Source organism: Lupinus angustifolius, unplaced genomic scaffold (genome assembly GCF_001865875.1).
Source record: "Lupinus angustifolius cultivar Tanjil unplaced genomic scaffold, LupAngTanjil_v1.0 Scaffold_276_10, whole genome shotgun sequence".
Classification (NCBI taxonomy): Eukaryota; Viridiplantae; Streptophyta; class Magnoliopsida; order Fabales; family Fabaceae; genus Lupinus; species Lupinus angustifolius.
The window spans coordinates 1-13,175 of record NW_017727512.1 but is presented as its reverse complement, the minus strand read 5'-3'; the positions used below and the strand labels follow the sequence as shown (position 1 = coordinate 13,175).

The 13,175-nt window shown below is 36.0% G+C and overlaps 1 protein-coding gene across 1 annotated transcript; it reads left to right on the top strand.

Moving 5' to 3' along the window:
• The first annotated feature begins 586 nt into the window (after positions 1-586).
• LOC109340870 (cucumisin-like) lies at positions 587-4,725 on the top strand. Its single transcript, XM_019578633.1, has 10 exons — positions 587-718; positions 878-966; positions 1,456-1,550; positions 1,653-1,893; positions 1,990-2,509; positions 2,648-2,751; positions 2,917-3,135; positions 3,220-3,331; positions 3,648-3,858; positions 3,955-4,725. Exons 1-10 carry the CDS (start codon positions 626-628, stop codon positions 4,482-4,484), a joined length of 2,214 nt encoding a protein of 737 aa, XP_019434178.1. The 5' UTR covers positions 587-625; the 3' UTR covers positions 4,485-4,725.
• The last annotated feature ends 8,450 nt before the right edge of the window (positions 4,726-13,175 follow it).

Here is a 13,175-nt window from a genome sequence, read left to right as displayed (position 1 = left end):
AAAAAAAAGAAGGTTTGAACTTTTCAAAACGTATTTGATACGTCACTTGCTAGGTTTGGTTAGTGAAGGTTTCATGAAGAAAGTTTTCTCATACAATCAGGGGAGAGTCACCAAACTAACATTTTAAGGGAGGCAAAACAAAACCAAAACATATATCATATGAAGAAAAGTTCCTAGCCTTCTAAAGAAGTACAAGATGATTTCAATTTTGGACCACAGATGATACTGCCGCAATATTGCAATTGAGGTGGTCATCGCACTACAATTGTAGTGTGATACTCAATCACAATGATGTAACTACATCGAGCCACAATATAACCACATCAAACCATATTTGGGCCGTATAAAGTCGCATCTGACTGCACCGGACCACATCAAACTCAAAAATAATTTTTTAATTACAAAATAATTCACACTGCAATGACTGTAATAACGATAATCGTAATTACTATAATGATGACCAAAATTGTGACTCATGGTATACCCATGTTTCAACCCTTCTTCCCAGTGGATACTGCAAATGAACCATATGGAGAATATATCTTTGTGACAACCTACGTGTATATAAACATACAACACCATACATTTGCTGCAATGCCCTTTGTTAAATGTTAATAATCTAAGTATGGATAACAGATCATCTGCTCATTTGCTTCTCCTCCTCAGCTTTACTTCACTTCTTATCATATGTCACTCTAAAAACCCAGATGACCTTAAGGCAAATAATTTATGTCTTCATATCTAATTATTAATTAGAATTATTTTAGCTTGCTATTATGGACCTCCCTCCCTAATGTTTTTTTCTCTTGGTTATTAAATATTCATGTTTATGTTATGGCAATATTATTGTTTTTTGATAATTCTGTTTCAAATGCAGACCTACATTGTCTACACTGGCAGCAACATGAAAGATGAAGGTTCTGCATTGTCCATTTACACAAGCATGCTACAAAAAGTTTCAGATAGGTAATACCATCCAGCAAAAATAAGAAACTTCAGTTACTGTACAGTTCCATAAGGTATAAACTAGAAGTAATCAATTTTGAATAGGTTCCTACCATTCATCTTATTGTAAGGAGTCTCAAAATTAAAGGTCACAAAAAAATATTGTCGATTCAGTGCACATTCTGAAGTTTTAAAAGAATGTCGAACATGTCATGCTCAAGTTTTAATTATGAATTTTTCAACTAAGCAACTTGAACTAATGAAACAAGATTCTAAAATAGTGAGGGAAGTTCCACAATAGATAGAAATGAGCATGTTGAGCAACGTGTAGCTGGGAAGGACTCATTAAGTTAATTCCTTAAACTTTTGAGTTGGATCTTCTGCTACTTGATTCATGCATAAACAAAGGAAACATGAAAATAACCAATGTTAGTGTCATTAATTGGAGACAGTGAACTAAAAAAAGTTCATTGGTGCTTTCTCTTTCTTGATTTGTTTTCACAATTTCAGCAATGCTAAGCCCAAATCAGTACTACACCATTACAAGTGTAGTTTCGGTGGCTTTGTTGCAAAGCTGACAGAGGAAGAAGCTGATACAATGGCTGGTATGCACAAAAATACTATTCTACCCTCTTTAAAACTTCCCTTCCATTTCTCCTTGGATAGTTGGATTTACAAATTTATAACCTTATAAATTCTTAATGCAGGACTTGATGGAGTGGTGTCTGTGTTTCCTAATGAAAAGAAACAGCTCCATACAACAAGGTCTTGGGATTTTATTGGCTTTCCACAACAACTGGAAAGAGCAACGACCGAAAGCGATGTCATCATTGGAGTACTTGACTCTGGAATCTGGCCTGAATCTGATAGTTTCAATGATAAAGGATTTGGTCCACCGCCTAGTAAATGGAAAGGCACTTGTCAAGCATCTAATTTCACATGCAATAAGTATGTACCATGAGTCTAGATAGTATAAAATTCTAGCTACTCAGATGAATAAGAAAAAAAAAGTACACTATTATTAAAACATGTATGTTGTTGCAGTAAAATCATTGGTGCTAGGTATTATACAGCTGGTATTGATGATTCAGTCTCAGAAGAATATCTAAAATCTCCAAGAGATTCAAGTGGTCATGGGACTCATACAGCATCAACAGCAGCCGGGAACCCGATAAGCAGGGCGAGTTTGTTCGGACTTGGACAAGGAACAGCAAGAGGTGGTGCACCATCAGCACGTATTGCTGTCTATAAAGTGTGTTGGGGAGAATCATGTTTTTTAGCAGACATACTTGCTGCATTTGATGACGCGATTGCGGACGGGCTTGACATAATATCAGTTTCACTAGGAGGGTTCAGTGATCAGAACTATTTTAGAGATGTAATATCCATTGGATCATTTCATGCGATGAGAAATGGAATATTGACAGCACTTTCAGCAGGGAATGGAGGTCCACAACTTTCATCCCTGGCAAATATTTCGCCGTGGGCAATTACTGTGGCTGCTAGCACCATAGACAGGAAATTTGTTACCAAGGTTAAATTGGGAGACAAAACAACTTGTGAGGTGAAGTACTTTCTGTATCCCACGCTAGAAATTCCTCATCTTATCTACTTAATTCGATAAACTATATAGACACTTATTAACATAAATGTTAGTATCATATATATGAGGATAATGTCAATCTCTTTATGCCTTGTTTAGGGAACCTCATTAAATACATTTGACCTCAAGGGAATATTGTATCCAATAATCTATGGTGGAGATGCACCAAATACTAAAAGAGGCAAGGATGAATCTGAATCCAGGTAACTAGCCATAATATCATTTTACACAAGATGTGTAACATTACTTTAAGGCCAAACAAAGAATTGCAAAATAGTCATGCATGCACTCATGCATGTTCCAAAATGTCATTGTTTAATTGAAGAAGTACTCTATAATTTGGTAATTAAAATATGTCCAAACTGCAGGTTTTGTGGTAAGGGCACATTGGATAAAAAATTAGTGAAAGGTAAAATTGTTCTCTGTGATAGTGGCACAGAACCAAGAGGTGCTTTTCTTGATGGTGCTGTTGGGGCCCTGATGCAAACTCAAGATTTAGGAGATCTTAGCCCTTTTCCTTCATTGCCAGCATCTTTCCTTGACTTGCAGGATGGTGCCTATGTATATAACTACATAAAATCTACAAGGTACCAAATGAAGGTGTCATTTACACTAACAAAATTCCAGAGAACAACACTTTTTTAAACTGAATTGCTTGAAACAATTTGCAGGACTCCAACTGCAACCATATTCAAGAGTCATGAGATAAATGATACTTTGGCCCCTATGGTGGCCTCTTTCTCATCAAGAGGTCCAGACCTTGTTACACCTGAAATTCTCAAGGTACCTTAATCTTAGCTTTGAAACTAACAACATCATTATCACTTTTCCGTAAAGTTTGCGGTTTTCAATTCCTTAACCGAATCTAGCCTTTGTCTATTTTCCTTGTGTAGAATAATGTAAGTAACATGGTACGTGGTACCAGTTCTGATATGTGGTTCGTACCATTTGTCTTACTGTTCATCATATTATTACAAGACTTCCTTAATGAGTGAACCATATAATTATAGAATTAATCTTTAGCTTCCCTATGGGTGACTTAAATTTCCTTTATGAGGTGATTATCTATCTTACCACTTCAATTTTTCCTATGTTATAGCCCGATATAACCGCTCCTGGAGTGTCAATTCTAGCTAGTTGGTCTCCAATTTCCCCTCCAGAAGTTGAAGGTGACAACAGAAAATTGCAGTTCAATATTGTTTCAGGAACATCAATGTCTTGCCCTCATGTTTCTGGTGCGGCTGCATACGTTAAATCATTTCATCCAACATGGTCCCCTGCCGCGATTCGTTCAGCTCTAATGACAACAGGTAGAAGAAATAAGATGAGTAAAGAAAATCTCAATTCACAACTAGTATTACAATTAAACTCTTTGTTCACCATCTTCTTCTTTGTGCTCCTTGCAGCTAAACAGCTGAGTCCAAGGACTAACCGAGATGCCGAATTTGCATATGGAGCAGGCCAAATTGATCCTTCCAAGGCTGTGAATCCTGGTTTAATATATGATGCTAACGAAATAGACTATGTGAGATTTTTATGTGGACAAAAAGGCTATACTACAAGGACTTTAAGACTCATTACAGGTGACAAAAGTAGCTGCTCTGAAACTACTTATGGAACAGCAAGAGATCTAAACTATCCTTCATTTGCTCTTTCTGTCCCACCCTCCAATACCAATGTAAGTGGCAGCTTTAAGAGAACTGTTACAAATGTTGGGTTATCATCGTCAACATATAAAGCTATTATTACTGCTCCTCAAGGACTAAAAATTCAAGCCAATCCTAATGTTCTATCATTCAATTATCTTGGCCAAAAGCAAACATTTGTGCTAACTGTTGAGGGAACAATAGAGACGTATTTACTATCAGCTTCTTTGGTTTGGGATGATGGTAAATTTCAAGTGAGGAGCCCCATTGCCGTGTTTAATGCACCATAATGGCTATGGTTGATGCATTAAATAAGTGGAAGCAAAAGCATAAAGCATTTGGAGGTTCAAAATATTAAACAGTGAAAATGGATGCTTTTGTTTCCTTGGTGAAATGTAATAATATTTATAGAAGGGAAAAGTGCATTTAATCGCTTAAGCCAGTTTGAATCTGGTACAATGAACTTTATGTTGTCCTCAACCAGCCCTTGAATTATTATATTTATAACAATAAATCCTTCATCCTTCAGTACATTACATGTTATATATGTTAAGTTACTAACAGAAAATGATGTGAATAAATCTAAGTTCTCTAACTTTTATCCAAGTGATACAATCATTTAACAGATAAATGATGTGAATAAATCTAAGTAGTCTAACTTTTAATTTATTTTTCTTAATTATTTTTTAAGATAAATTTATCTTTGCACACCAAAATCTCACTTGAATTAAACTCATAAATTGTTCATCTCAATGTTAATGGATTGAGATTGAAGCAAATTGTTCAGACAAGATGGTAAGGTAATATTGTTTGCCGGTGAGTTCTTGAAGTATGTTGTGTTTTAAGAGTGGGTTTGTTTCGCATTATTTGTCAGAAAACTTAATTAATTTTTTTTATAAAAATAAAGAAATATATTTGGGGTAGGATTATTTATATAATCAGAAAAGTAATCATCAGATTTTATAATCTAGTTTGAGCACTTTTAAATTATGATTAGGTGTAATGAATGAGAAAGAAACATGACATACATATTTGACAAGATCGAGTTCTTACGTAAGATTGGAAGAGATAGATGAAAACGTAAAACGTGTGATCATAACACGGATCGTAAGATCCTACCAAATATTGGTTTTTTTAGACATACATATATACATTAATAAAAACTCCAGCTTTAAAACTTAAACTTTCGACATAAAAAAAATATATGCATACAAAATCTCATATAATTGCAAAACTTACGTCACCACAATCAACTAAAGTGTTTCATAGCAAAAACCACCAATAAGTATGAAAGCCTAATATTATAGTACATACATAATATATATATATATATATATATATATATATATTATAGCATAATATGTATATGGAAATATCATGTAGCTACACCGTGTTTTATGTGGAAACATCATATTTTATGTAGGCTACAAGTATATTATAATAGTATGTATGTCAAAAGTAGAACAAAAGTCAATTTGAGGGCTGACTGTGACATGTACAAAGCAAAATTTAACAGAAGCTTAACACAATAAAAGCACATAAAAAGAACATAACACAAACAATATAGTGAGCACTATTTTCTCCATTACACATTACAACATAAAAGAGAGAAAGAACATCACTTTAGAGAGAATAAGGAAAAGAAATATAATGAAGATGCTAATAAGGAAACTTCAAAATGAAGTCTTGGGAGCTTTTGGTTGTGGTTGTAGCATCTACTTCTATTATGGTTATGATATGTTTGTTATTTTGCAATTTAGGGTTTAGAAGAATTTTGGGCGGGTCAAATGATTTTGGGTCATGTGTTTCCCCTTCTATATAGGTTTACAAGATGACAATTTTGCAATTTAAGGTTTTTGCCATAAAATAGAAAATCACAATGAGATAGTGATTTTATGATCCTACGATTTTCCCTGGCGATCTCACTAGTGGTGGTGAGATCGCATTCAGAGTGAGCACGTGACTCACTAGCTCTTGAAAACTCGTAAGACCTACCAATCCCACGAGTTAAATCGCGATATTAAACTATGATGGCACATACTTGAAGTTTTAAAAGTTGGTTATTTTGATTTTAACCAAAAACAAATATAGATGGTCTAAGAAGCTTTGATGGACAATTATGATCATCCTAAAGGAAAACTTCTGCCTAACACCTTGTTCGTAGATGTGTTAGATTTTCAGAATGACCAAATGGTTAAGAGTTCGATTCCTAAAAGTGACGCTTGTTGGAAGGGGCAACCACACACCTAAAAATGATTAATTTTTCATCAAAAAAGTAAGGGAATACCCTTGATAGTACCAAAAAAGGAAAACTTCTAACCGGAAAATTTACGTGGATAATGTAGTTTGACTATACTATCACACATTTAAGATAAGTTTTAAAATATTTACAAAAGTAGTGTAAACTTTAGGGGACTCGTGGATGCCATACACGAGTTTGGGGAAGTCATGAACTGGCAATGCGACTCCCATGAAAACTCGTGCATTGCATGCACGAGATCCTTATATGATGTCACACATCATGAAAGTTGTGGACTAAGGACACGATTTCCATGAAATCTTGTGTATGTACAACACGAGATCCATATCGTGCATGAAATGCACAAGATCCGAACAACATATATACATCATCCACCCCCCGCCCAAATCATATTGAAGGAAGAAAAAAAAGAATAATTTCTAGAGTAATTTATTATCATCTAAGAAGAGTGATTCATAATCTAATTAGTGTTATTATACAAGGTAATAAAATTTATTGTTTTGTATTTAATTCCATTTACTATTTTGATTTGTCATTCATTGTTACTGTAACGCCCCGAAAAATACTTCTCAAAACATTGCGGAAAATGGGTAAATTTTTTTTTTGAATTGGTGATATAAAATTGTTTCCTTTTCAAAACCTTCCTTTTCCGGGTCATCACTTTAAGTAACATATAACGTGGAAATCAAAACCGGTTACCTAACGGTAACTGAAATGATACAACATCTCCTGAATATACATCTTCATAGATATAAAAGATCATAAGTACTTAATATACATATCCAACAAGAAAGGGCGGAAATATTAATCATCGCCAACAGACACTAAACAAGGACATGAACAAGCTGAAGCCGTCAGTGTTTCAAAAGTCACAAAATGATAAGCAACTCCTAGTGGCTAACTCCAAAGCTAGGGTACTTTCTCTTCTCAATTCCGCATGCCCCCTCCTGGAACATCACAGACGGGTAGCTCCAAATCCGAGCAAAGCTGTCTACCTGACGAACACACGTCCGAAAAGCAAGCAATAGAAAAAGAAGAGAAATAGAGAGAGTAAGACATCTAATGAACATAAATTCATTGACGGCGTGGACTTACTCAGAATATTACACTCAGACATGAAAAGCAGGTCATATATGTATATAACATATCACATTATAACTCATCAGTTGTTCTCGTAAACAGTTATCCAATCCACAAGAGTAATATAACCAAACTCATCAATTGTTTGAAAGTGACGCTAAAACAGTGTTTGGGACTTGGTCCCTAAACCTAAAGATCATCCCGTGATTAGTACTCGATGGGTCTTCAGAAATAAACTTGATGAATCTGGCTTAATAATTCGAAATAAAGCACGCTTGGTGGCCAAAGGCTACAACCAGGAGGATGGTATCGATTATGACGAAACCTACGCTCCTGTAGCCAGATTAGAGGCCATCAGGATGCTTCTTTCCTTTGCATCTCTAATGAACTTCAAACTTTTTCAAATGGACGTAAAAAGCGCCTTCCTGAATGGTTACATTCAAGAAGAAGTTTATGTTGACCAACCGCCTGGTTTTGAAAATTTTAAATATCCGAACCATGTTTACAAACTTAAAAAGGCACTATATGGTCTCAAACAAGCTCCTAGAGCTTGGTATGACAGACTTAGTACCTTTCTTTTAGAAAAAGGGTTCGAGAGAGGCTTGGTTGACACAACGCTTTTTATTAGAAAATCAGAAAATCATGTTCTGCTTGTACAAATCTATGTAGATGACATAATATTTGGATCTACTAATGATATCTTGTGTAGAGAATTTTCTGAGATGATGCAGGGGGAGTTCGAAATGTCTATGATGGGAGAACTCACATTCTTTCTAGGATTGCAGATAAAACAGCTAGAAAGTGGGATATTCATCCATCAGGCAAAATACTGCAAAGAGCTACTCAAGAAATTTGAAATGGACAAATGTAAGGAAGCTTCCACACCTATGGCATCTGCTTGCTACTTAGACAAAGATGAGAAAGGAAAAGCAATCGAGGTAACGAAGTATCGTGGTATGATTGGGTCTTTACTTTACTTAACTGCAAGTAGACCTGATATCATGTTCAGTGTATGCATGTGTGCGAGATATCAATCATCACCTAGAGAATCACACTATATAACTGTTAAAAGAATCATGAGATATCTAAAAGGAACTATTAACATGGGATTATGGTATCCTCGGGATGCCTCACTATCCTTGGTGGGTTATTCCGATTCCGATTTCGCCGGATGTAAATTGGATCGGAAAAGCACTAGTGGTACTTGCCACCTATTGGGCAGTTCATTAGTAGCATGGCACAGCAAGAAGCAAGCCTGTGTTGCTTTGTCCACCGCTGAAGCGGAATACATTGCCGCTGGTGTGTGTTGCGCTCAAATCCTTTGGATGAAGCAGCAACTTAAGGACTTTGGTCTTAAACTTGAAAAGATCCCAATAAAATGCGATAATACAAGTGCCATTAACCTATCCAAGAATCCCGTTTTGCATTCTAGAACAAAGCATATAGAAATTAGACATCATTTTTTGCGTGACCATGTACAAAAAGGTGACTGTGTTCTTGAATTTGTGGAAACATCTAAACAGTTAGCAGATATTTTCACCAAGCCCCTTCCCAGGGATACCTTCTATGTTCTAAGGAGAGAACTAGGAATTCTTGATGAACAATATCTTGTTTAAAAATTGTTTAGTTGTTTGCATAAATTGTCTTGCTTCTCTATGCCTATGTGTTTCATGTTTGAATGATATATGTTAAAAATGCAAAAATATATCTCTTGATTAACCTCTTAATGTGATTATAAATGTCTCGATAAATCTGTTATGCCAAATAAATGTCTCGATAAATCTCGATAAATCCTAAAAAGTCGAAACCACTCTGCTGCCTAAAAACGAAATTTTCTCTGATTTAATCGATTATGCCAATAGTTAATCGATTACCTGGGCTTCATTTCTGGAAAATTCAAATTTTCTAAAACTTAATCGATTAAACAGCCCGTTAATCGATTACCTGGGCAATTTTTTTTGAAAATTCAAATTTTACACTGTTTTAATCGATTAAACCATCCCGTTAATCGATTAAAACCAGTACGTTAAAGGCAAACAGTGTCTCGGTCTTGCACTTTTTCTGACCTTTTCGCAACCTCTTTGCGCCTTGATTTTCTGAAACAGCAACAATACTAATCCAGGTGCAATAGGATTAAGTAAACCTCATCCTAAACCTCTCAAACCTTCCGAAATCGCTCTATTTCATCCAAAAATCCACTCAATTCCGAATCATCCAATCCAAACCCTAGGTTAGGCTTTGCCCCTCTGTTCATCAATCTCAGTTTCGAGTTCATCATCTTCAATGGAGCAGAGTCGTCCAAAGCGGGTCAAGACCACAGCAACGCGCATTCGAAGAAGGGAAACCGGCTCACCCTCCACTCGGGACCGCGGTGACCCCTATTATTCCCTCATTTTGCAAGAGACCCGGTTGGCAAAATTTCAAGGCCGCAAGCCTACATACATCAGGTATGCCGACTTAACCTGGTTAGCGGAACAAAACTTTAGTTTTCCGCATGACATGGAGGCTCAAGGAGCCGTTCAGTTTTTGGAATTGAAGGGACGCGTATACCCTGCTCTAGTTAGGGAATTTTACGCTAATTTTAGATACAAGGATGGCAAATATTGGTCCATGATTTCCGGTAATTTGTTTGAGATGAGTGAGGATTTATTTCTGAATGTTGGAGGTTTATCGTCGTCTGGTTTTGGAATAGGGGACTGTTCTTGGGTCAAGGACAATTTTGATCCCGTTGATGTGTATAAGTCATTCCTTCGGGGCCCTCATCTGTATATTCAGGGTCAACTGACCAAGGCAGGGTCACTTTCTGTTGAGAACAGGTTATTGCATTATGTTATTGCTTACATATTAGTGCAGCGGAACACTAATCATGCACAGCCTACTGTGAATGATTTGCGTTTCATGTACGCTGTAAAGAATAACGTGATGATCAATTGGCCTGAGGAGATTCTGAAAATCATGAACAGCGTTTCATTGTCTCAGTCCAAGCTGCTCCCGTATAGCATTTTCATATCCCGCATTGTTGATTATTTGCGCATTGACATTTCTGATACCATCATTACTGAGTACACTGATAAAGATCACTTGGTGGGTGAGAGTCTCATTCATAAGATGGGAATTTACAAGTATGGTACTACATGGCAGTATCAGGAGGACTATACCACCTTTGATCTGGACTTGTCGGATAATGAGCATCAGGAGGATTTGGGTAATCAGAATGCAACTAATCAGGGGGAGTCGTCTGGAACAGCACCTCAGAGCTCTGTGTTTGGTTTAGCTCAGATGGAAGCCATGGAACAACGACTTAACAACCGCATGGATCTGCACTTCCAAGGGCTGAAGGACTCTTATTTTGCAGGTATGGAGCAATACGAGGAACGTCAGAATGCCTACACCGATAACAAAATTCAGGAGCTGAGGACTATGATTCAGTCTACCGCTGAGGCTCAGAATGCCATGTTCTGCTCAGAATTTCAGAAGCTGTCTATGCTTATCCAGGGAAATCAGAACACTGCTGTGCCTGATGATCAGCCTGTCTATCCTCCGCCTCAACCTTAGTTTAGCTGACCTTAGACCTAGGTTATCCTATCCTTAGGTTTATTTTTATCTTGTGGCACCTTCTGGATTTAGTTATCGTTGTTGCTTTCAGAACTGATTCGTATTTTGCTATTTGTCTTTTATTTGACTTTATGGCCTGTACTATTTCATGACTTTCTTTACTCTTTATGCTATGCAAATGTTTGTGTTTTTGCTATAATTATGTCAAAATAGCTTATTTGCCTTAGTGAATGGATCTTGATCATTTGAGATTTAATAATGCTTACAATGCTTAATATTTGATTAAATCTTGCATGCCATTCTCACTTCTTATTAGCTATTTTTTGTCCAATAAAGCGCATTTGTTCAATTTACCCATAAATGAAACAGGTTAATTTGTTAAAACCCAAATTAATTCATTAACATTGTTTTATGATTAACTAATATCTCTTCCTAGCTTTTTTGACCTGGGTTATCTTTTTGATAATGTCAAAAGGGGGAGAAAGGTTGTTTTGTTGCTTCTCAATTGTGCAGGTTGATCGTTATAACAGCTTCCGATAAATGTGCGCATTCCATCAACCTTGCCAACACAATCTTCAAGCTTATTCATCAAGCAATTGTTACTTTAAAATTGATGAACTTGATGTAGAGTTTGTCATCATCAAAAAGGGGGAGATTGAAAGTGTGCATGTCAAGAGGAACACTTTGGAAAGCTCTCCTTGAACGTCATGGTTTTGATGAGGACAACGTGTGCCTAAAAGTGCTTGAAGATAACCAACAATCCAACGTGCTTAAGTCTTTTATTTGGTACTAGGCTTAGACTAGTTTCTAGTTTAAGTTGAGTCGAAGGCTTAGGGCACCTAAAACATGTCTCACATGCATTTATCTTTAAATCATTTCATCCATGAGATATGTTCATTTGATAATATGTTCATGCATTACATAAATACATGTATATATGCATTCTAGGCATAAAACTAAGTGTCAAACATGTATTATCTAAGTGCATAACATATTTGATGTTTTCTATTTGAAAATACATATTTTATTTAGTGTTAATCGATTAACCATACCTTTAATCGATTAACCCAACTGCTGTGTAAAGTGGTTGCCACTGGAACACGTTTTTGTAATGCAGTTAATCGATTAAAGGTTTACGTTAATCGATTAACCTAACTGATTTTTAAGTTGTTGAAACTGAAAAACTGAAAAACAGAATCAGTTATGATTTTTAGTCCCGTTAATCGATTAAGAAGGTATTTAATCGATTATCTGGGGTTCTGGACTGATTCTTTATAAACTGCGTTTTCAGAATTAATCTCATAAGTTGCATGTTGCATTTATTAGAGAGTTAGAGCATTCTACGTGTTAATTGCTGCATCTATTTGTTAATTGCATTAGTGAGTTTAGAAATGAGAGATTCCTTGCTTTAGGATTGAGTGCATTTCATGTTATAATCTCTCACGTTTTCCCTCACATGTTCATGCATATTTTGATGCGTTTTTTCATGAATTTTATGATTCTGTAACTTCTGTTTTCATAACTAATACTTGTCATTTCACATGTGTTTGTGTTAAATGTGCATTAGAGTAAAGCCTTCATGTTGTATTTGAGCTTAGGTATAGCTTAATATTACTCTTGTAATTCTTGTATAATTGTTGTGAAAGGGAATCTCTTGGTGTCGTATCACCAGTAGAGATTGTGTGTTTCTTCATAGCTTAGAGTGTAAGAAAAGGAAAGAACGAGAGATTCTTTGGCTGGGGCTACGCCGAAAGAAACGTTTTCTTTATCGGTAGGAAGGGAGTCAAACCATTGGATAGTTTCTTTGATTTCTTGTCATTTGCTAAGTGTTGTAATTGGATAATGTGTTTGTAAATTACATTGATTCGATTATAGTGAAGGAAATCTCCCAAGTCAGCCGGGAGGCCTGGATGTAGTTTGCAATGGACAGCAAACGAACTAGGATAAAAATTCGCGTTGCATGATTTCTCTCTCTCTCTCTCTCTCTATCTTTACTGTTTTTCAATCGATTAATTGGTATATTGGATTCAAAGTGATACATTCTGTTCGTATGCTATACTGGATGCTATTCTGATATACAATCTGT